The sequence below is a fragment of the Triturus cristatus genome, chromosome 9, assembly GCF_964204655.1.
Source record: "Triturus cristatus chromosome 9, aTriCri1.1, whole genome shotgun sequence".
NCBI classification, from domain to species: Eukaryota; Metazoa; Chordata; class Amphibia; order Caudata; family Salamandridae; genus Triturus; species Triturus cristatus.
In genome coordinates, this window is record NC_140592.1 from 251,488,295 (window position 1) to 251,514,523 (window position 26,229).

Consider the following 26,229-nt stretch of genomic DNA (forward strand, 5'->3'; position numbering starts at 1 on the left):
TGTATTGCATTATCATGGATAAAGAATTGGATATCAAGAAAGTCAATCCTCTCCTTGTTCCAATTCAAGGTAAATTTTACGTTATACGGGTTATCGTTGAGGTAATTATAGTACTCCATGAGATCAGGGACAGGTCCATTCCAGATGATAATCACATCGTCGATGTACCTGCCCCAAAACAATACATATTCTGTCCATGTAGAAGAGTGTCTGCCCCAGGCATGCACCCGCTCATACCAGCCCATAAAAAGGCCAGCGTAGGCGGGCGCAAACCTGGAGCCCATGGCAGTACCCTGTATCTGCTGGAACCACCCATTGTCATGCAGGAAGTAGTTTTTAGATAGAATTATATCTGTCATTTCCATCAACATTTCATTGTGGGCCAAATGGTCATATATAAATTCCCTTGAGACAAACATCTCTAACATCTGGTATGTATGCCCTTTGCCGATTTTTGAAAAACTGAAATTTCGGCATCTAACCGCCCGATCTTAATTACCTACTGTTTCTTTTTCATTATAAACATGTCGTTTTGTCCGTTTTATCTTCATAAAAGATGTAACACCTAAATGCATACATGCCTCTAGTCAATCGGATGTAGGACACAGTGCGGTAGAATTTACTTTTTGGCATTTATATGTGACTATGACCCTCTACAATATGTCACCCAAACTAAGCCATTGCCTAGAGCTACGGCATTAATCAGGCTGACAATATCGTGAGAACACGCAATATTCAGCGGAGATTTAAAGCTGCTTGTTTCTCGCTAACATTTGAACGACACCGAGCAACAAGAGGGACATGCTGAACCTAAGCACGCGAGGTAAGGACATATCAATGCCTAGATCACCGTTTGTTTTGCCGAACTTTATATTCACCTATTGAAATTACTTCAACTCGAACTCGGTTTTGCGGACATAGCGAGTAATTGTCCTTTTCTCTATGGTTAATCATCAAAATCCCGCGTGGAGTTAGAAAGCCTCTGTTCCAATGACTATACTTCTATAATGTTAGAAATTAAACAGAATAAGGGGATTTCCCGCGTCTTTGTATGATTCATACCTATTCCAATATGTCGCTTTTGCTACCGGGCTTTTAGCAGTACAACATTGGTCACGCGCTTATGATCGCGAGACTACGCACTAAAGGACATACAGATAAACAAGTCTGCGAGGTCCCCGGTCTTAAGTATAGACATATCTTTGACAGCTTTAACTCTTATATAATTATGGTATAAGGAGATTTTAGGCTTGTTCAGAGCTAGAACCATCTGAAGTTACTAGTCGTAATGCGTCCATTTCTAGGTAATATTTGACCCATTAAAGTTAGTCACCTTGTGTAATCCGCCCGGTTTTCGGGAATTACCTTCCTTTTTGCTTAAAAATATTGGTCAACTTATAAAATATAAATGATGTTTTAATAGAATCGTCACGCAATAATCGGCAAAGAATTAGGCAAGCCGAGTATTTAACAAACTCATACGAATAGCTCCACTGGAGATAAATCTCCAAAAATATATCATTTAACTGATAGGTTTGTTGTTGTAAATAAGGTAGAAATACTAAAATATGTCTTACACTATCATATCTGCCTTCCAGAATCAATACTTTGAACTCCATGTGTAAGTTTACACATGAACCGGCAGCATTCAAATTTGAAATAGACCACCCTCTTGTCTGGCGCCTTTTAAATCGTTCAGAGGTAAGATCGACATCAGATTTTCCAACAGAAACCACGCCACATTTTAAGATACATATTAAAAAATCTTTTTATATGTGTCTTTACCTTATAGATACATTGCTATGCCAGAGGAGTCTTATGACGAAGAGTCTTATGGCAAAAAGCCAATACAAGCAAAAAAAGAATATATTTTAACCACCATACGAATCTCTGACTCTATATACTTAAGCAGTCAGTGTAAGAAATTTTACCTACTCCTATTTGAGCAATAACTGCGTGTCTCAATCAATCGCCTTTCTAACTAGCCTTTTTCATTGCATTTGCAGCTTCGTGCATCGCGCACGATCTAAGGACTTTTGTCTTACTATATAGTCAACACACAGGCGCTAGCCTAGCGATCCAAATACACAATCTGTGTTGAAACAGGTATTCTAAACAAAATCGTGTTATCTTGTGTTGAGCACTGGGAGAAGGGTTCTATGTTTTGTTTCAATCCATAGGCACATTATAAACTCTCTCCTAGGTCATTTCCACAACTAATCGCACTTTCTGTCACTTTGGAGAAGGGCTATATATAATCTTCAATTTTCCCAATCTAATAGTTCTCCTTCTTCTGTCTGCCTGAGACTTGCATGAACCAGCATTTTTGAAGTAATCTGGAATAAAAATTTTCTTAAGTAATACATTAAATACCCTCATGTTCCCCATATCTGACACACAGTGGTCTTGCTTTTTCAGAACGAAAGTAGCCCCTCCATGGTTTTTACTATTTGATGGTCCTGAGGAAGGTGATCTCTATCACCGAAACGTGCGTAGACCAGACCGAATGTTTTGACAGCTGGAAAATAAACCAATATGGATCAATCTAAAAACAGATGAAATAAAAGGAAAAGCTATTTTGAGATAAATGTCAACAGAATACACTGATAGATAACAGTTTAAAAAAGAAAACATTTCCAGTTGTTAAACATATGTTTTACAATCTCTTTTGTGTATTATGCAGTATGTGGTATGGATGTTGGTATGTGAGATGAGGTAGCTAAACTTTTTATGTTTATAATTTCTTTTGTTGTTCTGTGAGGGGCACTGTCAACCATTTAGCAGTATTTCTGTTTTAGGCAACGATTAAATTGTTGTTCACACTACTTGATTATGCACATGTATGTTTTATGTCAACTTATGTAAATCACAAAACAAAAAAGCAAAATTGAAAATGTTATAAAAATCATGTTTTATCTTTGATTAAATAATAAAAACAAAGAAAAAGCACTTATGTTGTGAAGACAGTATACTTATGTGGAACACTGGGGGGCTTGTTATATAAATTTAGAGATTTTTCTACACAAGTAAATAAGATAGGTTGGTTAAGAGGTCTATATCTCAATATTATTGGTAACTACAACTGTAACCAACACCTTTTTAAACCTTCGTCTCCAGGAGGACACCCTGGAACCAGATGCAAATCGGAGCTCTTCGCGATCACATTGGGTTTATGAAGTGTCATATAAATGCCGGAATTATGTACAATGCAAAAAATATTGCCCAAGATACGGCCAACTTGCCTATGATGAATAGGATAGACAATATGTTTTCCAGCTGAACTTTAGTCAGCTTCAAAATACAGTATGGCAATCTGCTTATGAATTACAGGCCTAACATTTTTACCCTGTTTGGAAATGACTGAGATGATGACCTCTCTCTTAGTGCCTGTAGCCCATAAGCTAAAAATGACTTGACAGCTCTTCCATTGGACTCAGCAGTTCGAGGATGATAGCCTTATAAGTCTGTTTCGAAAATCTACTTAATTGCCCAAGCTTTATAAATTTGTTTGGAACAGCTACTTGACGATCTAGTAAATGTCATCATCCGTTTTAGAGTAATAACATTGAATCTCTGTAGATTAGCGTTGTAGTTTTAGCATGCTGAACCCCTTTTATTATTGAGTCAAACCCATTTGACTATCCTATTCTTATCTCATTTTACCCTCTGCTACCTGTGAAACCTTGATCCTCCGATGGATCTTGTTCTGTGTTGAAAGGGACCGGAATACTCAGAGGATAGGCTATTATCAAATGAGGACCACGAATAAGATAATTGCTACATATAATGTCATACTCCTGTCTCTCAGGAAACCCACAAGTAATGAACACTAGACACATTTTCCCACAAACAAATAATAAGCCGGAATCAGCGGAGTTTAGTTTAAATCTCAAAATGTTAGTATTTCAAAGATAACTTTAAATGAATATAGTCCTAAATTAAGATAATCCAAGTTTAATAAGTATTAACAAAACTCTGCGAGATCCAAAGAGAGATCCAAAGATGTGGGGATTGATCTTTTGATCTTCCTAAGCCGAGGGAGATTGATTTACTGATGAATTTAGTATCAATAGATAATTAGTTGAGCCTCATGCAAACCCTTAAAGTTCAGTTTGTTACAACTGACCAGCTCCAGCTCATAAAGTCAGGGAGCCTGTTTCTGTCTGTTTCGCTGTAATGTTAGATGTCATAGCTGTATGATGCGAACCCTTTCAACCGAAAAGGTTCCAATAGACTAGCACACCAGCCGGCAGCAGATTGCAGTATTACGTCACAGTTCGCGTTGTTCTTGGAAGTCTAAAATGTGAGTCTCTGTGCCACCAGAAAGTTAAGGAAGTCTCTCTCCATCAGTTCCAAAATCTGAGCAATTATACTTCATTAGTTCCAGGGTGACACTCCTTGACATCACCAAGTTTGTCAGACCACTCTGTCCCAATCAGTCGTCTGCAATAGGATGAGATGTTGTTGTAGGTAAAAAGTATACAAATCCGGAAGAATTATGTAATCCATAACGTGTAATTTCCTTAGAATCTTTATAGGTTTAGTCCATATGAGCAATGTGACACTCAGTAAATAGACGGGATATGCGCTCATCTTTTTGTCTACTAGTTCTCAAGCATCTGTTCAGGCATGTATCTGTTTTTGTTTCCAGATCAGTCAGTCTGTGCTACAAATGTCAAAGGAACAATTGATATTTAGAACGGAAGTGACAACTTTACGGGAAGTTCTCATAGGCTTCACGCTACTCAGTTTATAATAGAAAAAGAAGAAGGATTTGAGGCCTTCATAAAAAACAACTTGTGCACTATGAAATTATGCTAAAAATATGAATCTTGTGTTGCATAGCAGTGAGTATTAATCTCTCAAATGCATTTAATACACATTTCAATAAAATCGTAGTGAGTTCATGTAAGTATAGTGTACTCCTAATTATTTTAAAACATCACTGTCTCTCATCTACAAATTATGAGGTTTTTTTCTTTGCACATATGTTATTTATGTCATGTGATCAGTCCCCCAGGAGGGATGAAACGCGTAATGGCCGTCTGGTTTGTCTGAGTTCTTTGAATAGACAAGCAGATATTGAACAAGAATCCCGTGGTCCGTGCTCCCTTTTACTCAGCTGGTTTGACACGAGTGAGGAGAGTGCTTTGCTGATATGTTATTTAAGCACACATGTTCAAAAGCACATCAAAGGAAAGGTTCACGAAATACAATTTTAGCTAAAACTCGTTAAGCACTTACTTTTTTTTGTGATTTACAGTGCACACGTTACACCTTTTAATGTACTATTTATCTCTAATATGCAAACGTTCAATTCCCACATATGAATTCTTAGTTACCGCTATTATCACATTATCTAATCCCAATATTGCATGTCATTAAATTGTTAAAATTCACATTTAGTCAGTAAATATAAGATGTAACATAAACTCAATCTAATATTCTACATGCTTTTACGATGCAGTATCTAAATCAAAACTACTTTTTGTCACTCTAGAAACGTGGAGCTTAACACACGTTTTGTTATTTTACATGTAATGTAGTGTCACAAATCATTTTTCTTTGTAAAATGTAAATTAGTGAGTGGTAAAACCTCTGCTGTATCATTAGTGAGGAGAGATTGTAAGATTAAGTTTAAATTAGAAACCGAGGCAAATGAATCATACCGGTGCATATTTTCTAGCACCATGAAATACTTGAAGAAATACCCAGTGGTTCGTTATGTATACCTTCTGTTATTTGACGTGTTAGCACATTCCCAAAAGAAGTTAGACACCTGGTCTGAAGGATTATATTTAGGCCTTTTATTGATAACAACAAAATAGAATTTATTGTAACTGAAAATATATAGTTTGATTATTCACCTTCCAGTCTTTCCCATAATTTCTCCTTCTCTTGTACCCTAGAGGTGATTTGATGAATCATCTTCTTTTCTTCTCTTTCACAGGATTTCATCCGTCCTGTAGCCCTCGACAGAAAAAGAAAAACACAGGTAAGTGTTCATTTGAAACACAATAAACCATATCTTTCTCTTCTTCTATCAGTCGTCTAGACTGTCTTCTTAATTTTCTTTTGGGTTTGTTCACAATGTTTCTTGCCCTTTACTGTCCTTCGCTGTTTCCGCTACTTTGTCTTGCTCCTTCTCTCCACTAGTACTGTAAGAGAAAGAGTCCTACCTATGTTTCCTTGCCGATTGCGGTGTCTCCTTCTTTACTTTTGACCATTTCCTCATTGTTTCATTTTACAGGTCAAATTTGTGAGGCTGACCAGCAGGGAAGATCAGGTAGGTGTACTGTTTCCTCACTTCCCTGCAGTTCCTGACATTACCTTAACATTAGGATTCATGATCGAAGTCACTATGTATGATCACTGCCATTTGGTTGATGACTATAACGTTTTGTACCCAATGGGTTTTTAAGTATTTTTACTCCTTATGCATTTGGTTCATATAATTTACAGAAAACCTCCAAGACTGTCTTTCAACCTACTAAGTGTCTGATCTTGTTGCCATTATTTTTTCACAGCAGTTGTGCTTTTTTCAGTATCTGCCAAAACGGTATTTTGCTTACAACCAATTTTAAACATTTTATTTGCCATTTCAAGACATTTAGAAATTCAGGGCAGACGTTGTATTTCACAATACTGACAGTTTGTTTTGACATCTGGTACATAATCGGTGTGGGACCCGAGAGTATTGTTAGATAAGTGTACAAAATGTTTATACCTTAATCTAAAAAATGGCTTGGATACTTTGGTGCAGCTGAACAGCAACAGCAAATGTATGTACGTTTCCTGATTTGTATTCATTAATTCAGAAATTGGGGATATATTGTTTGCAAATGAAATAATTAGGCAGTATGGTGCACTATAAATATGTTTGTCCAAAAGGGTAGGTTTGGGAATGGTGAGATTCCAGGCTTTCAGGGACTTGTCCCTGCAAACTTTTCTCAATACTTACATAACAGCTGGTTTATTGTATGAACAAACATGTAAGTAGTTCCTGAACCTGGGAATACGTACACATTAATTTCTTTATAAGGAAAATGTAGGAAAAACAAAGAATAATGTCCTTTAGCAGATTTTTTACTTTTGTGGATTGCCTGCCATGAGGAAAACACACTCAATTATGCATGGAGGGCTACAGTTGTTCCTCTTAATCTACAATGTTTGTAGCCTTCCATCCACACCATTTTACAGTTGTGTAAAGGTCTAAGGATACACAGAGTTATGCAAATTGTAGTCTACGGTGCATGGGTGTGAGCCTTTTATGCATAAATTAAGTTGTATTTATTAGCAGGCATTGGAGTTCTTGACCTTGCTTTGGTCCAGGGGTAAAAACTTTAACTACTTGTACCACAAAGCAGTGATTTAGTCTCAACTCTAATTCATTCTCTAGGTTCCTAATCATAATAGAAAAGAGGGACTTTAGAAACTGGCTATAGGCTTATTTGTGGGAGCTATATTAAAACCTGAGTATCATTTTCTAAACATGAACCGTGCTTGGCAAATTATTTTCAGCCATGGGTAATTATACTTTTACCTCTGTCTTTAATTTTCACAGCAGTTTATGAATATTACATCCCCTTCTACCAGCATAATGGACAGCATTGCTGCTGAATCTGGCAGCCCAAAACTTCAATTTGCTCCGTTTACTAGTGCCCTCGATGCAGGCTTCTGGCATGAATTGACCCAGAAAAAAATCAATGAATACCGTCTGGACGAGACCCCTAAAAGCATAAAAGGATACTACTATAATGGTGAGTAGGCACCAGTGAATCTGTACTAAAAATGATTTTTATTTTTAAAGCATTTGCATTTTTTTCTTACTTTCCATTTACTCTACAGGTGATCCTGTTGGTTTGCCAAGTCGGTTGACACTTGAATTTAGTGCCTTTGATATGTGAGTATTATTATTCTTTAAATCAGTACTTATTTCTTGAGCAAAACGAAGTTTACATGTACCATTAGTAAATCATATATTTGTTGGCAGATGTTTCAAGGCAGGAAAAATATATAATAAATTATGTGATTTATGGTTGTTAATATGAGGTGTTGCCTTTTAAACGTGACACTTCATGTCATATGGCAGGATGCATTGCTTTCTTCAGTCAGTTTCTGAATGATGTATTAATGGGCTATTCAAAAGGAATACACAGTACCAGACTACCAGACTACCAGTAGGCTAAGCATAATGTCATGCAGGATTGTTACACCTGTCAGCATTAAGATGGTCTTCCCCCCCAGACCTTTGCCTTCAACCCTCCTATTTTTGCTGAATTCGTTTTTGTTGCCAATAGGACTCTATGCACTTAACCAGTGCTAAAGTGCTTGTGCTTCCCCCCTAAAACATGGTAAAATTGTCTTACATCTGATTGGCATATTTACTTCACTTTAAAAGTGGTATACTGTATACTCTGGGTGGGTAAGTTAAATGCTACTAGTGGGTGCGCACTGCTTATGGTGTGCCACCAACTTAAGTAGCCCTGTAAAACATGTCTTAGGCCTGCCATTGCAGCCTGGCTGCAGTTTTAAACTGTCAATTCGACTAGTCAAAATGACCCCTTTGCCAAGCCTAAAAATCCCTTTTGAATACATACACATCACCCCCAAGGTAAGCCCTAAACAGCCCATTGGGCAGGATCCATTGTAATTCAAAAGTTGGACATGTACTTTTAAGTTTTACATATCTTGGTAGTGAAAAACTCACACATTTATTTTTTACTACTGTGCGGCCTACCCCTCCAATAGGATAAGATTTGCCTACCTTATCACATTTAATAAGTTCTAATCTGTGAATGGGAGCAGGAAGGTAAGTCAAGTTTGGTATCTGAGGAATTATAATTTCAAATCTACCTTAATGGTAAAGTCAGATTTTTAATCCCAATTCAGAAAATGCCACTTATAGATAGTTAATGAAACACACAAAAGGTGTTGGGAAGCTGCTTTCAAAAAGTGAAACCACTGGCAGTAGCTCCGGGTAGCTATCTTATTCATTGTGCTTTTGCTCACTATGCCAACTCATTTTGGACTGAGCCATATACAAACCAGTCTTGACCCTGTTCCTCATGGGAATAGTTCAGATTGAACTGCCAAGACAGATCCTACCTGAAATGGAACAGAAACAACATTTGCCCTAGTTATGGGCTCATCAGCTGGGTACAGCTTGATTTCAGTGAAATGGTTATGGTGGGACCGACTTCTTAGCATCCGTTATACTTACACTTTATAGGTGTTTTAAGTGTTGTCTGCATCAGGATGACTCTGTGTTTGTGTGTAAGAGCGTACATATGTGAGTGTGTGTTGGAGCATATGTAGGTGAAAGTGAGTGAGTTATAGGGAGTGAATGAGAGCGAGTAAGAAAGAGTGAGTGACAGTGACTGAGTGAAAATGAATGAGTGAGAATTAGTGTGAGGGAATGTGATTGAGTGAAAATTAGTACAAGTGACTGATTGAATGTTAAAACGAGTGAGTGTGTGCATATCTGAGTGTGTTACGTTTGCTGGCACTGCCTCCCATTGGTCATTTTTGACATATGGGACATCTGTGGCAGAATGCTTGCATTGGCATACTGGTGATAATCCTTGGCATAAGGGATGACAATATGATATTGGGACGACTGCAAGCAATCATGACAAAATGCTAGCTCTGAAATGCTAGTGATATTTATTATTACCTTTGGGTCACCCATCTATATGGACGGCATCAGTGGCTAAATTATGGTATTAGCATATTGTAGATAATTCTTGGCATGAGGGGACGTCCATGGTGTACGGGGTGCAGCAATGACCAAATGCATGGCCTGGCACTATGAAGATAATTAATGGCTCTCTGAAGGGTCATCCCAAACATTTTGCCTCCCTCCTATTTTTCTGACCTTTTTGTTGGCTTTAGGACTCGGAGAACTTTTCCACTTCTGAACAGTGCTAAAGTGCACTTGCTTCTCTCCTAAACATGGCAACATATTTAGTTCACTTGCAAGTCCCTTGTAATGTGGTATACCATATACCTAGGGCTTGTAACCTAAATGCTACTAGTGGGCCTTCCGAACTGATTGTGCCACCCACACCTGTAGCCTTTTAAACCTGTCTCAGGCCTGCCATTGTAGTGCCTGTGTGTGCAGTTTACTGCCACTACCACTTGCCATTTAGAACCACTTGCTGTGCCTTAAACACCCTTTTAGTACACATAAGTCGCCTCTAAGGTAGGCCCCAAATAGCCCATTGGGCAGGGTGCTGTCTAACTAAAAGGTAGGACATGGCCTGTTAAGTTTTATATCTCCTGGTAGTGACAAACACCCAAAGTCGTTTTTCACTACTCCTCTGACCCTACCAAGACAGTAGACTACTGGACCTGTGATGAACGCTGCCAGTAGTAATAACTGCTGTGCTACAAGGATTGCTACTCTGCTTGACTGCTGCTCTGGAAGAACTGCTTTGCTGTGCTGCCCTGCTGCCTGCTGATCTCTACCCTGCTGAGGACAAGGACTGGACCTGTCTCACTTGAACCCACAGTGACTCCAAAGGTTTTCTGGCTTGCCCCCTATTATGAAGTCTCAGGGCCATCAAAGACGTCTTACAACTCTGCAACAGGACTTGGACTCTGCCATCTGCGAGTCTAAGTGGTGCCAATCCAGTCCTGGGTGCTTAAAAGTGAGCTTTTGCTGTACAGAACCATCAAAATTGACGCAATGACGACTTTGCGCAGATCGTAACCTGCACATTGCCCCTCGACGCCGAAGCAGGAGCCGATCGACAACAGTGCTCCGACTGACTGCGTGGCGCAACTACGATGAACTTTGACGGCAATGCAGCGCTTGCATCGTGAAGGGTTTCATGGGCAAAACCTTCATCGTATGCACGGATTAGAGCCTACGCATCGCGACTTCGATGCTCCATCCAAGTTACTTTTTCAGCGGGTCCTGCGTGAGTCCTGCAGCCGGCCTACCCTCCATCACAGTCTGTCTGAACTTTGGATTTACCTCAGTCCAGTGCGACGTCAAATAACCCATTTTGATTTAACCTTTAAAAATTCATAACACCTGTCCTACTTATTGGATTCTTATCGTTTTGGTCTTGTTTTACCGATTAAAAAAAAAAAAAAAAAAATCTATATTTTTAGACCTGTGCAGAGTATTTTGGTGGTGTTTTTACTTTGTTACTGTGTGTGTTTTGCACAAAAACTTTACACATTACCTCTTTAGATAAGCCTGACTGCTATGTGCCAAGCTACCAGTGGGTGAGCATAGGTTATCTTTGAATGTGTATCTAGCTTACCCTTACTAGAGTGGTGGTACCTGTTTGGACGAGGTGCATACCCCTGCCAACCGGAAACCCCAGTTCAATCAATGACACATGAGGGCACCTGTTTCGCAGTCAGAAGAAAAAATGGGGACCACACCTGGAGAGTGTTGGACTTCATTGCCTTGAAACATCATGAAAGTACTTGAATATGTTATGAGTGCCCTTTGAGAACTTTTGGCTTTTAGCAAGTTTATTTGAAAATTGCACTTTAAAAGGCACTATATGCGGGCCTCTAAAAATCTGCTCACCTACTCGCTACTGAAATCTGGTTTTATTTATTTTTAGGCATGGGAGGGGGGGCAGGGAGTGAGACTGTTTGTGGGCCTAATGGTCCTTTCTGTTTATGGGACTCAAGTCATTTAAACTACACTGATTATAGCTGCTCTAGCACAGTTCACTGTATTCAGACCTGACATGCAGAAAGAAATAGCCAGGCTTCTGATTGGCTGAATGAGGTGGGATCTCTGGCTGCAGGGACTGTGCTTCAATCAGCCAAACAGAAGGCAGCCCACCACTGTGTTCTCTAAGCACCAAATTCTTGTCCATATATTCCTGCTTCCCATTGGCTGGCTGAATTCAGCCAGGGAGGCATATGCTGCTTAGCTTCACACACGCTACCTCCTACTGGTCCTCTGTACCGACAGTATCTTCATGCTCGGTCTAACACTTACATTGGGATGGCAGTGTTACAGTGCATCTCAGATCTTATTTTGAAGCTGTGTGCATTGCTAGTACTTTCATCAGCCTCACATCAGCTTGATGACCTCCACATCTCAGGCTGTCTGGGAAGGGAAGCATGTTGGAAGCTCCACCTTATTTCCTGAGAAAAGGCACTATTATGCTAAAATGTCTAGGTTGAGAAGTAATGAATTTTGAAGGGTAGGACCGCGCACTCCTATCTGCTTGTAAATTGGCTTACTCTTTATACTTTGTTCCATCAATTTAGCGTGCTGGGTGAGAAAGAGATAGCCAGCCCCTGTGTAAACTGAACTGTAAAAGCAAGTGTGAACATTCACTTGCCCCTTCCCGCACAGCTGGGGGTGCAAATAATAATTTGCTCAATTTTACATTAAAAATAATCAACAATATACCAATGTTCAAAATATACTATTTACGCATTGTCTCAACACATTGATTTTTTTTATTACGAATTCCTTTCCGTAATCATCTTGTTGTAAATATGCACAAAACAAAACTTATAATCATTACAAACATTGTGAACATCGTGTTAACAAAAACAATACTTTCTGTAGTAGTTTTCCCTAGTTGTTTTCCTAATGCATTTCGGGTTAACCTTATCCCTTCGTCAGGGGAACTGAAAATAAAGCATACATTACAATATTAAACATACAAGGAGGAAATAATACTCAATGGATTTCTAAACATTAGCTGCTCATAACAACATCACCACATTCCTTGGTATTACATGACCGTATCTTCAACTGTCAAATGAAAATAATTGCAAACTCCACCTTCACCAAGAAAAGTGTCCTTAATTGAATCCAACCACCAGTTCACCAAAAACGAATTTAAGACTGAAAAAACTCAACTTACATACACAATATTATACACTGTGTCCAATGTCTGTAGTATACCAATATCAGACGGCGACCTAAATGTATAAAACCAATGCTTTGAGACCAAACTAAACTGATGATGAGATGTGCTTATAAATCAAGAAAAAGTGATTACACACTGTGTTATTGCATGCACAAAGTGTATATGAATATATACATATCGCAGTGCAAACACACATGCTATATGGAACCACAGTTATGGATACATCTATTTTGTTATGCACACAGTGGCACAAGGAGGATGCTTGAAAACCCCAGGGGATTTAAGTGATAAAAAGAGAGGTTGTCACTAGGATTATCTCATTTTGTTTTCAGGCCATACCCAAGCAAGACTACAATAAACGTTCTCCATAGTCCACATACAGATTTGCAATAATAGACCGAACACACAAATACCCCCTTATAGTGAATACAAAATAAGTCACAGATTTCAGAATGTTCGGCAACAGAGACTGGGGACTTTTCATCTGCAGAAACCATTCCTGACTCCTAAAACGGGATTGATACAGAGGGAAAAATATTTTGGCAGCAACAAACTCCGATGGTTAAAGCTAAAGGCAAAAATGCAGCTCCTGAAGTACATAGTTAAGGAGTTTAACAAAGTGACCTCTGTAATAATTTTGATTGGTTTGCTGTCTCCACGTGTGAAATTCACTATTTTTCTTGTTGATGCACAGAATAAAATGTCAAATATGTGCTGCTTTTTGGCTTGAAAACACATTTGCTTTTGACTAGACAGCAATCATTTGTGACAGGATGGCAACATTTCAATTAATTGTGCTAATTAGCAAGTAAATGCGGGCATTTAGTGATCTGATTTCTTATAAAGTGGTACAAAGGGGGTGGTGATGGACGGAGCATCAGAACCAATCAAACACTCACACCCAGTCAACAGATCTGGGTTTAATCCATCACCGTTCTTTAGCCCACTCTGCCACCCCAGTTCAGACATAGCCACATGCAAATCAGTCTGACCCTGTGCCTCATGGGAACAGTCCAGCCCGAACTGCCAAGCCATGCCTTCCCTGGACAGGAAACAAGCTTCCTAGGACCGGTTTCTGGCATTTCAGCCGTCTTCAGCCAGGCTTGCTTGAATCCAGTGGCAAAGTGAGCAAGGGACTCACGTCTGAGCATACCCTGCCAACTTATGGCGAACAAAGTGGTACAAAAGGGGGTGGTGATGGACGGAGCATCAGAACCAATCAAACACTCACACCCAGTCAACAGATCTGGGTTTAATCCATCACCGTTCTTTAGCCCACTCTGCCACCCCAGTTCAGACATAGCCACATGCAAATCAGTCTGACCCTGTGCCTCATGGGAACAGTCCAGCCCGAACTGCCAAGCCATGCCTTCCCTGGACAGGAAACCGGTCCTAGGAAGCTTGTTTCCGGTCCAGGGAAGGCATGGCTTGGCAGTTCGGGCTGGACTGTTCCCATGAGGCACAGGGTCAGACTGATTTGCATATGGCCTTGTCTGAACTGGGGTGGCAGAGTGGGCTAAAGAACGGTGATGGATTAAACCCAGATCTGTTGACTGGGTGTGAGTGTTTGATTGGTTCTGATGCTCCGTCCATCACCACCCCCTTTTGTACCGCTTTGTTCGCCATAAGTTGGCAGGGTATGCTCAGACGTGTGTCCCTTGCTCACTTTGCCACTAGATTCAAGCAAGCCTGGCTGAAGACGGCTGAAATGCCAGAAACCGGTCCTAGGAAGCTTGTTTCCGGTCCAGGGAAGTCATGGCTTGGCAGTTCGGGCTGGACTGTTCCCATGAGGCACAGGGTCAGACTGATTTGCATATGGCCTTGTCTGAACTGGGGTGGCAGGGAAGGCATGGCTTGGCAGTTCGGGCTGGACTGTTCCCATGAGGCACAGGGTCAGACTGATTTGCATATGGCCTTGTCTGAACTGGGGTGGCAGAGTGGGCTAAAGAACGGTGATAGATCAAACCCGGATCTGTTGACTGGGTGTGAGTGTTTGATTGGTTCTGATGCTCCGTCCATCACCACCCCCTTTTGTACCGCTGATTTCTTATACAGCGCATACCTATTTGGGGAGCATTGGAGCGCAGTACATTCAGCGGTATGTTTGACAAATTTTAGAGATCTTAGTCTGTCCCACCGCTTTAAACTGGATGAAAAAAGTGAGGGGGGGCGGGATGTCTCTAAAGGCGGCTTGGCCAAAGACATATAACAATGAATCCATTCCATGAGGCGTACCCTAAGTTATTAATGACTTGATATGTAAACTAAAATCCTGTTGTGTGATTCACAAAGCATGCCACCAGACCAGTATTTGGGTACCTTTCTGTGATATCTAGCTGAGCAAACCAGAAAGGACACAATCTGTCTGATTGCGAAAGATATGTTGGGACTTGCCATATGTGGGCTTATAGCCGCCAATTGCCTACAATTGGTTGGCTTTGCTGTTACTTTTATTTACTTGTTTTCTATTGGATGGCTTTCATTTTTTCAGCCTGTCCACCTTGTGTTTGCCACTCTAGTAGAGCATAGCGTCTTACCATTTCTTTGATTGGCTGGCTTCTATGGTTCTTCCGCTCGGTTTTGGGGGTACAACTTTTTCTTTAAGCACTCTAGGAAAGTGCATGTGTTTTGTAACTGTCTCATCGCATGCTCCCCATCACCAACTACATTGCTCTCTCTCTCTTGACCATGTTCTTCACTCTTCCACCCGAACTTGTGTTGCTCTTTCATGCCCACGTGGTTTCCCCATGTTCTCCATATTCTTTTCTCTGTGTTCTCCCCTGCCCAGTGTTGCTTCTCAATCCCTACCTTTTGCTGCCGCCCCACTTGCCGTGTTGCTTCTTCACCACCCCATGTTGCTTCACCCTACCATTACCATACCCTCACCAACCCGCTCATTCATTTTTTTTTTTAATACCCTAATTACAAAGGTTTTTTTTTTTAAAGAACGCATTTGCCGTATCTAAAAAAAAAAAAAAAAGACTGATTCATCTCAGATCGATAAATAACAAATGTGTCCTTTTTCAGGCATGCATCTGTGTGTTGACTGCATGTGCGTGCATACTCATTGATACAGTGCCATGATGTCTTTTAAAAAAAAAATTTAAGCCATGCTGCACAGCAGCCGCGGTGCTGTACAGCATGGCTTAAACCAATAGGGCTTATAGGCGAGACATGGCTCTGCCAGTGCTTGTTCTGTTATTCCATTCAGACATCTGACGCAACAGGTTAAACAAGCAAGGCCTATTTTATTTGCCGTTACATGTTAGTATGAATAATTAGAAGTGAAAATTTTCAATTCCGCAAACACAACTCTTAATTAAACCTTACTAAGGTTTGTGGACTGTGTAATCGTTTTAGCAGTGTCTGTCACTCCCATTTCCCCCCGTACCCACCACTTTCCTCTACAGTCTCTTGCTCTGTTAGACACTTATGCTCTTTTTCACCCACACCTTTATGAACCCCTCAAACTGTCATTCTCACATGTCAAATTATTTTCCTCTTCAGCACTATTATTTTGCTCTCTTCTTCTGTACATACTTCCATCTCCTCCTCCTCACCATCCCCTAAACTCACATCCCACCTATTCAGCTGGTAGCATTGCATTTTCTTTTGTTTTGGTACTGTCAAAATTTCAACAGCTGTTTGTCTCCTTCCTACACATTTCCTTAGAATCAAAATTACAATTGGCACACATAAGACAACTGCTCGGTGTGCTCTACAGAGAGGCCAAGGGTTGGATGTGAATGTAGTTTGTTTGAACACCTTTATGAGCTACTGGCAGACAGTGTGAGAAAATCACACTCCTTCAGCTTCTGCTCCAGGGCACTCAATAAATCCCCACCATAAACACCCAAACACAACCTAAACTTACTCACAACCTGAACTCACCCAAGACACCTGGAGGTTATTCAGGCATCTGTATGGGCTGTGTGGGACTTACTGGTGGTAACAGGAGGTTGTCGGAGGCCCGTCCCCTTTGTCCGCCACTCTACAAACGCGCCTCCTGTAAACACATCGGGAAAACGCTAATATCCTTAGGGGCAGCCTGATCAAGTAAAACATGTGAAATGTTGACATGGATAACCTTAAGTTGTTTTACAATTGAGAAATCAATAAGTATTTTTTCTTCATGAATTTAGAGCCTGATGGGGACCCATATCAAAGTCTTTCTTAATTACTCCAGAGTCTCAGACTAGGCAGAACCACCCACTTAAAGCTGTGGTCTGCTCTACGTGAGAAGCTCTTTAACCCCTTCCCTGCTCATGACGGAACCAGTACGTCATGAGCCACGGTTGCGCTGTGCTCATGACGGAGTGGTTCCGTCATGCTGCGGCCGTTGGCCGGCGCTCCGCCCACGCGGCGCTAATTCCCTGCCTGTGCGGGCGATTAGCGCAGTGGGCGGAGACGTGACGGAACCACTCCGTCATGAGCAAAGCTCAACTGTGGCTCGTGACGGAGCAGTTCCGTCACAAGCACAGTGCCACCGCGCTGCCCCCAAACCCCCGCCAGCGCCGGGGTTAAGGCCTCTGGATGTTTATTTCCCATTCTTTCTCTTTTGGCTTGTCCCAGAAATGAACTAGAAGTACCAGAACACAAAGCAAATGCATCTTTGATACACAGTGCCAATTGGGAGCTCTCCCATGCAACCATCACACCTCCAAATTTGTAGTTTCATATGCATCTGGAATTGGGTGTCCCATAGAGAACCTCTGTGTTCTAAAACCTGATATTCATTAATATATTGACCCTGTTTCAGTACTTTCTCTCCTTGCCATCAACCCAGCCAACAGGTAGGGATAGTTTATCTCCTCATTGTACAGGCCACACAGTAAAAAGTGTCTTTAGTAATAGCACTGGTTGAGCACTTAACAATGTTCTTTTCAAGCTTCTTGCAAACAGCAGCAGAGCAGAACACACATCTGTGTTGGCATTCCATAATAAAGAATAATCCAATCTTGCTCCACCTTTTTCCTTTTAATGGTGTACAAAACGTTCGCTATAGCACTTGTGAAGTAACTGCTTCAAGGCTGCATAGCACTATGAAATTCCTTAATATGTATATGGCACTTGCATGATGGCCCAGTAAGTTGAACACTTTCTTTACTGAATTGGTAGTTTATGAGTTAGAATTCTAGCCAGGCTGACTGAAACTTCCATCTGAAGGTCAATAGATTTGGTGTTGGGTACATCTTTCATTTAGTAGGAATGGCAGAAATGCTGTATGAAGCACTGCATAACAATCCGTTGTTTTATAATATAGCCCACCAAAAGAAAGGTAGAGCGTGCTGTGACCTGAGAGAGGCAAGCCACGCAGGTCTCTCTAGGTAGCGCACAACTCATAACATCACTATGTTACTTAGGGTATGTGGAGCAGAATTGTTAAGCCTTTATTAAAGTTAGTAGTTTTTATTCACTTCTTATATCAAATTATTTAGTTGCAATTATTGTTTTTCTTTTGCAAGAATCTACAAGCTTCGGACTGCAGCAGTGCTTCTAACACTTTTAGCGAGGACATGGCAAATAACAAAGTGCAGCAGCAATGGCAGACATCAAACTGGTTGGGAAGAACTGGAGAGTATGATAAAAAAGACAGAGTTGTACAAAAGAAATGACCTGAAGGTTTTAAATGTGTTAAGTGTTTGATGAAAAGGAAGCGGTGAGAGCAGTTTAAAAAAGTCTCAAGTTTTCTATTGTGTAGTTTGCAGTAAGTTTCCTTATCTTGCAGCACAAAGTCTTCCCTGTATGTTGGATTAACTGAACAATTTAAAAGGAAGATATTGGAATGGCACAAAAGCAAATTTCACAGAAAAGCCTATTGCATTAATCTGCAATACAAAAGCACAAGGAGGCACACATAGTCAAATCTGTCACAGAAATGTATGAATGAAATGTGGTTACTTCAGTATTCTGTTTGATATAGCTAACTATATTGCAAAAAAAGGTGAGCCTTTAACTAAATTCCCAAAGCACTGCAAACGCCAGAAGAACAGCATTCCTGATTGGAACCTGGAAACTTGTATCAATCATCACACATGCTCTGACCTTGTAATGTGACAATATGAAAAGAACAATGCAGTCACGGATACAAAATACTAGGTTCTTCAGTGTTCTGTCAAATGGGTCAACTGATATAGGCATACTGGCGTAGGAACTGATTTATTTGTGATTCATTTTTGAAGCCAGCCTTGTTACACATTTGTGAGACATTGTCAGCATGAAAAGCTCCACTGTATCAGGATTGAAAGATGTGTCTGCAAAGCATTGGACAATCAATTGATATTCTTGGTCAGAAATGTAGTGTTTTAAGTACAGACTGTGCTGGTATGAACCTTGCAGTAAATCTGGATCTGTGAAGCAGTTACTGGATGAAGTATCTACACAACAGCGATGGGAAAACTGATCATTTATGGCTGTGTGCTATGTAACTCACAATTTAGTGCTTGCTGTTTGGGTTATTAAAACAATAGCATATCTATATTTAAAGAGTTTCTCAAAGGAGGTTTCAAACTGTATTATTATTCACCTAAGCGTAGAAAGGGACTATAGCTGTCAGTCTTGAAGACTAGTTGAAATATTTGACCACAGCAAACGAGATGGGTTGGAAGGAAGCACAGGGCACTGATAGCATTCAGAAGAAACTGGGAGTCTACAGTCCTTCATCTTGAGCACCTTTCTACTGTTAGTGATGAATGCTATGCCAAAGCCATGGAGTTGTTTCATGACTTGAAGTCAGAGCCATTTTTTTATTTATTTATTACACTTTATAATAGACTTCTCATAGCTTCTTCGATAAGTGTCTACGGCGTTTCTTCAGACAGAAAAAGCTGCTTAGATGATATTCATGTTAAAGAAGACCCCATTGAGTTAGTAGATAATGCTGTTTCTTAAATAAATGACCATTTTATGAAGCATATCTCTGGCATGTCACACTCTTTATTTAATATTTTTGAATTTACCCTGTGTTCAGACTCCTTTTGAGCAGATTAGAAATGTTGGTAATCAAGAATTTGAAGACATGCTACACTAATATGCTTATTGATTAAGAAACTCAATCTACCCCTGGAGAGAGGCTAGATTTCAATATGTATGTCTTACTTTGAAAGAGACACAAGCTAGCAGCCTCTCTCCATGCAGCTACTGAAAACACATCCAGGAGAATTAAACATGTATTTCCAATTTTGGAAATCATGCTATCTGTCAGACCCACAATCACAATACGTGATTGTGGATTTAGCTGTCTGAATCAATTTTTAAAAATGAGCTACGCATTATATTTGTCTGAAAGCTGACACATTGTCTGTGTTAATGAAAATCTAAGTAGATGGGCCAAAAGTCAGAACTATTTCGTTATCAGGTAATTACCCCTTGCAAATGTGTTTTTCACCAACCAATATTCGGTATTTGACTTCTTGATACAAAGTAGTGTACATCTATTTACTCTTAGTTACTTTGCCCAGAAGAGGCTAAGCACACATTTCCATCATTCAGTACAACTATAGAGTTGCGTCCTTCCTCAAAGCTGACACACTGTTAGCGTTAATGCAAATCCAGGTGGATGGCTCAAAAATTGATAAGCTAATCCAGGATAAAGACACGTTATGTGACGCATACTTCCAGATTCAAGAACAAAGACTGTCATCTTTCAAAAGAAAGGAACTTGTTCTGGCTATAGTACCTTTTTAGCTCAGTCTGATTTACCATTCTCATGGTTACAAGTAAGTGCCTGTTGTATAAAGTTTTTTCACCAGCCGGTATTTGGTATTTAACTTGTTGTTACAAGTCAGGGTACCTCTCTTCAGGCAGCAGCTAATTAAAGACTTCCCAGAAGAACTTAAACATATTCTACAAATCCAAAATACACTGCAGCAGTAGTGATATATGAAATCACTTCTCCTATTAGAATACAATCTGGTGGGTAAGTCTATCTTAAAGCAAAGTCATATGGTTGGTGCTGTAGCAGATATCCAGACAACCTACTACCAAGGGTGTCAGAGGCCCTGGACCGAGAGGTCCACTGCATAATACTGAATGTAAGAAAATATCAAAGCACCCAACGAGAAAATGGCAGTCCATTGGGTAAGTATTCCAGTAAGTTCGATCCAGTTTGATTTATTGTATACAAATGAAGTATTCAACACAGCACAGAGTAAGCATCGTTATGATGCACACCAAACAAGTATTTAATTCCACAAGTGACTACTTCAAAGCTCATAATATGAGGATTGAATCTAGCGCAAACAATACTCCAAGTCAGCCAAATCCAAAAAGTTCTACGCCAGAAGAAATATCCAAGAAAAGTCAGTAGTAAGAGGTCCCAATGACGAGCAATAAATCACCTGGCAAAGACGGCTTACCTGTTGAATTTTACTTCACATTTGCCTCTTGACTGGTCCTGAGGCATGAAAAATTATATAATGCACCCTTAGAAGTGGGTGCATTTATTCCGACCACCAAACAGGCCCTGGTTACTTCACTGCTTAAACCTGGCCAAGCCTCAGTAGATCTGTCATCATATAACCCACTCTCTCTCTCTTAACTACTAAATATAACATTCTTAGCAACGTGTTGGCCTACAGACTACTCCCCTTGCTTCCAAACCTGATCCGCGTTGATTGATCCGGCTTTGTCCCACACAAAAGCACATCTCTTAACCTCTGCCGCTTCTATCAAGTGATGAAATTGCACATGATGACTTCCCAGATGCCAGCTGCTTATCACTAGACCTCCGTGTTTACAGAAACAAGGAAACCCAATTGTAATGGTCAGAGACCTTGTGTAGTAGTTTGTTATAATTACAATAAGTCCCTGACAGAAAGAACAATAAATATAAGCCTGAAGTCAGTGCTATATTAAGGCTGTCCAGCCAGACAGAGTGATTTTAATATTCTTTCGCATCACAAAAGCAAGAATAAAGTGGGACACAATCCTGCGTCCAACACAACAAATATAACACAAAACAAACATGAACAAAATTCACAGAAAGCTCAGGCAGAACAAAAAGGCTTGTAAATTATGCATGAAATGAAACAAGCAAGCAATAAGTAGTAACAGCGTTACACATCAATAATTATTTCAGTTGCGTTTAAGGTGTATATAAGGTCGACGATGTTTCGATCCTGTAAAACCAATACTGGGATCATAATCGGGACGTAAAGTTTACATGCCTGAGAGAAATTTTGCCTGTAAAACAGTATGAAGAGGTAGAAAAGACTAGAAGTAACAGTAAATAGATCATTAGAATGGTCGAACAACCTCTAAAACACAGTCCCGGTGGAGGAATATGTGGTAAAACTTCCATTCAAACGTCATGTGCTAGATGTCAACCAACTGCACGTGCTGGGTGAAATACCGTTAATAGTGGAGAACTCAACATGTATAACGGAACAAGGCCTTAAGTGTTACGGCGAGGAAGTCAGAGAGTGGGAATACTGTGAGTGACCACGGTAAATGACGAGCTTTACATCAAGTGCTGGAGCAGCGTGAATGGCTGGAGGCTAACTGATCTCCTGAGAGAAGCGTTGCTTACCGTGTGGGATGGCATAAGGCAAGCATTCTGGCGAACAATGTTATGCCAGGAATTGGAATAAATCGATCACATTTGGGCAAAACCGAGTGGTGTCACACAAGCGTAATGGCGCTGGTGAGAAAGGGGAGAAATTAGTACATGGCCATTGGCTATTTGGTGAAGTACCATTTGTACGTAGGGTATGTCTTACCATATGTACGCGAAGGCAATCAATGTAGGGATGATCATGTCCCGAGAAGGGACAGCGGTGTAGGGGAAGGCACCATGACCTGGGGAGATGGGATAAGGCGAGACTGCGGGAGAAAGCGAGTGAGAGAAAGTAAGCCAACCACTGTAAGGCTTACCTAGAACACGAAAATTGAAAAAGCGATCCAAAAAGTTTTGAGAGTAGCACATCAATGGTGCAATTACTCGGGAACCGGTTCAATGACATGTGCGGGAAGGAGTGAAACCATGTCACTGGCGCTGGATTACAGAGACACTGTGCTAAGCCTGCGGCCCGCTACGGGGCTTACCTAAGGGTCCTTCCGTGATGGGGTGAGCTCTGTGAACGAGTTAGCCGGGAATCAAGTTCCTCAAGGAGTGCTGGGAAGGTCATGTGACTGCTCACATGACCGAAGTGAGGCGGGTGACGCGGTAAGGGCGGCCATTTTGGAAAGGTGAAGATAGCGAAAGATAGTAAGTGTAGAATACATACAGATAAGGAGGCGGATTTGGATTTAACTTTTCAATAGGACTAGAAAACACATTGAGGATCTATATCGGTTTTGCTCATTGAAAAAGCTGCATTAACCATATGCTGGCTTATAAGACGAAAAGTAGAGCAGTGGCCATGGAGATAGCGGCCATCTTACAGTGGTAAGAAAAACTCAGTTTCGAGTGACAGAGAAGAGAAAGGATCGTAAACCATTTATAAATTATGCATGGAATTATATTAAATCTATGAAGACATGTAATGAGTACATTTGCCACCAAGTTTTCTGCATTGATTAACAAAATTACTATTGCCATCGAAGTGGGGCGGTCATAATGGAATGGTAGAAGTGAAGGAAAGGAATTGACTTGGTAGAATCAAAGAGAAGTTCAGGACATAGCATGTGAATATTGAAAAAACATTTGATAGTTGAAGATCGGTACTCATTCGGGTAGCATGAAAACTTGAAATAGAAATAGAACTTGAAATAGACTAAAATGCAGAGGATGAGATTAGAAGGACATAGGAAGTGTACAAAAATCTCTCAGCTTTGTACCATGCACCAGTTGTAGTAATAAAGAATTGTGGCACAGTGTACATTAAGTATACACAATAACGCAATTACATATATTAATTGTTAATATTTGTGGCCTTGGAAAGGAGACCTGTGGGGATAAAACGTTTAAAAGGAGCAAAGGAGTAAAACGTTCAGAAGACTGATTGAAAAGGTGCTCAGGTTGCATTGGAGTTGGACTTATAGTAGAGTTGTCCAATCTTCCAGTCTTTCGAGTCCGGTTTTGATGCTGCCAGTGCGCAGGATCCACTTGAGTTCCTCTTTATTCAACAGTTGCCCTACATCTGCTCCTCTTGGTGGTGGTTTGATCACGCTGATTACAGTCCATCTTAAGTCATCCTTGCTGTGGGCATTGTTATAGTAATGTTCCACCAACGGGGCATTAGGTGTTTTGCAACGGATTTGGCTACAGTGCTGGCAAATCCGCATTCGCCCTTTTTGCATGGTCTGTCCAATGTAAATCCTGTTGCAAGGGCCTACTATAGCATAGATTACATTAAATGTATTACAAGTTTTGAATTGCTTGGATTCAACCTTGGTGTTATCAAAAGTGAACTCCTTGCCCTCAATAGTGAATATGCAAACACTGCAGTTGCAGCATTTGGCATGTCCAATTAGGGGTTCCAACCCCCAGTGTTCATTTAGTGTACTTGCTTTTTTTGGTAGTCTGGAGTGCAGCTCTCACCAAGTGATCTTTTATATTCTTACTCTTGCGGAAGGCAAAGAGTGGATGGTCAATTGTCAGATTGCCAGCATTAAGGATACCCCAGTGTTTCAAAATGCATTTGCGCACTGTGTGAGAAACTGGTGAAAAGGCCGTGACACATACCAGTCGGTTTTGTGTGGACTTCGGTTCAGGAGATAAGAGGCATTCCCTAGGGCAATACCAGGCTCTTTTTAATGAGGTACGTATAAGTCTACGTGGATAGCCATGGGCTGAAAGTTTCTTAGAAAGGAACGAGGCCTCACGAAAATAGTCTTCCTTTAGAGTACAGTTGCGTCGGATCCTCAAAAGTTGGGAGTAGGGTAAAGATTCACGAAGTGCACAAGGATGGTTACTCTCATACTTGAGAAGTGTGTTACGCTCAGTGGGTTTCCTGTAAAGAGTTGTGATAAGTTCACCATTAATATGTTGAATGGTGAGGTCAAGGAAGGAAATTGTATTTTTATCATAAGAGAGGGTGAAATTCAAGCCCTGACAATTGTTGTTGAGCCAATGCACAAATTGTTTGAGGGTTTCTTCTGTGTCATGCCAAATCAGAAAGACATCGTCGATATATCGCCTCCACAAGCAAATGCCTGTGTGGAAGGTGTTACTTGTGGAGAGCATACAGGTTGTTTCTAGGAAATCCATGAATCGTATTGCCAGGCTTTGGGGAAAACAGCCCCCATCGAGGTTCCCTTGACCTATTGGTAATATTGGTCATTGAAATTGAAGAAATTCCTAGTGAGGCATATTTCAAGCAATTGCAGAATGAAAATAGTAGGTACAGAATGTGGACTTGGTCTGGTGTTTAAGACCCGTTCAATGACAAGTAGTGCATCTATCTGGGGGATATTTCTGTAGAGGAATTCAACATCCATAGTACATAGGATGTCTGAATCACAATTAAACAGATAATGTTCTACAAGTTTAATCATTGCCATACTATCTCTAATATAGCACTCCGTTTGTTGGACAAAATCTTTTATGAAAAAGTCCACGTACTGTCCTAGTGGTTCGAGAATTAAACCACACCCAAAAACTATGGGGCGTCCTGGTGGGTTTGTGAGATTTTTGTGAATTTTTGGGACTGTGTATATGACAGGTGTGCGTGGTGACTTGGTATTTAGAAAGAGAAATTAGTTCTGGTTCAGAAAACCTTCTGTTTTGGCATCACTAGTGATCTGGAGAATGAGTTTCTGTAGGTCTTTAGTTGGGTCAGTGGGCAGTCTGCAATAATGATCCGTATTGGATAGCTGTCCGAGTATTTTGGATCTGTATAGTTCTTTTTCTTGTAGGACAATTCCACTGTCTTTATCAGCGGGTTTATTGATCAATGATTCATTGTTTTTTAGATCGGTAAGGGCCCTCTTTTCCTCAAGTGATATGTTGTAAGGAATGTGTTTTGTGGTTTTAATCATAGAAACGTCTTTCATGACCCTTTTTTCAAAAGTAAGTATTTCTCCAGGGATCATATTGGATACAGAAGAAAAGGTGGAGGGTGGGCGAAGCTGGTAGGTGAAGGATTGAGTAGGAAGTAGGTATGTTGTCTGATTCTGCTGAAAAATCGTAGAAGTTCAGTTTGTAAATCTAGGAAGTTGGGGTGGGTAGTTGGGACATATGAGAGGCCTTTAGTGAGAAGTGATTGCTCAGGGTCAGTGAGGGCATGTCTGGACAAGTTGAAAACGGGGATGGTAAGGGGGTCATGTACACCTTCTGTGTCATTGGTTCCCACTGATAGAATGGAGGGTTGTACCATTGTTGCTGTTGTTTGACTCTGCCCCGTTTTGGTGGCTTGTTTTGACCCCTGCCTAAAAAAGGTTTTTTGGGGGCCCGAGTGGAGGTGCTGGGACCTTCGCCCTGGTC

General features: G+C 40.6%; 1 protein-coding gene across 3 annotated transcripts in view; it reads left to right on the forward strand.

The window, feature by feature from the left end:
* The window catches only part of ATG7 (autophagy related 7), a 1,343,349-nt gene that overhangs the window by 29,105 nt on the left and 1,288,015 nt on the right, over positions 1-26,229 (forward strand). For 2 of the 3 annotated variants that reach the window (XM_085624866.1, XM_085624868.1), the window contains exons 2-5: positions 5,951-5,995; positions 6,251-6,286; positions 7,565-7,760; positions 7,849-7,903. In XM_085624866.1, coding sequence (XP_085480992.1) covers positions 7,571-7,760; positions 7,849-7,903 — 245 coding nt within the window. In that variant the 5' untranslated portion in view covers positions 5,951-5,995; positions 6,251-6,286; positions 7,565-7,570. The remainder of the gene's footprint in view (positions 1-5,950; positions 5,996-6,250; positions 6,287-7,564; positions 7,761-7,848; positions 7,904-26,229) is intronic. The other variant, XM_085624867.1, reaches the window with a different exon arrangement.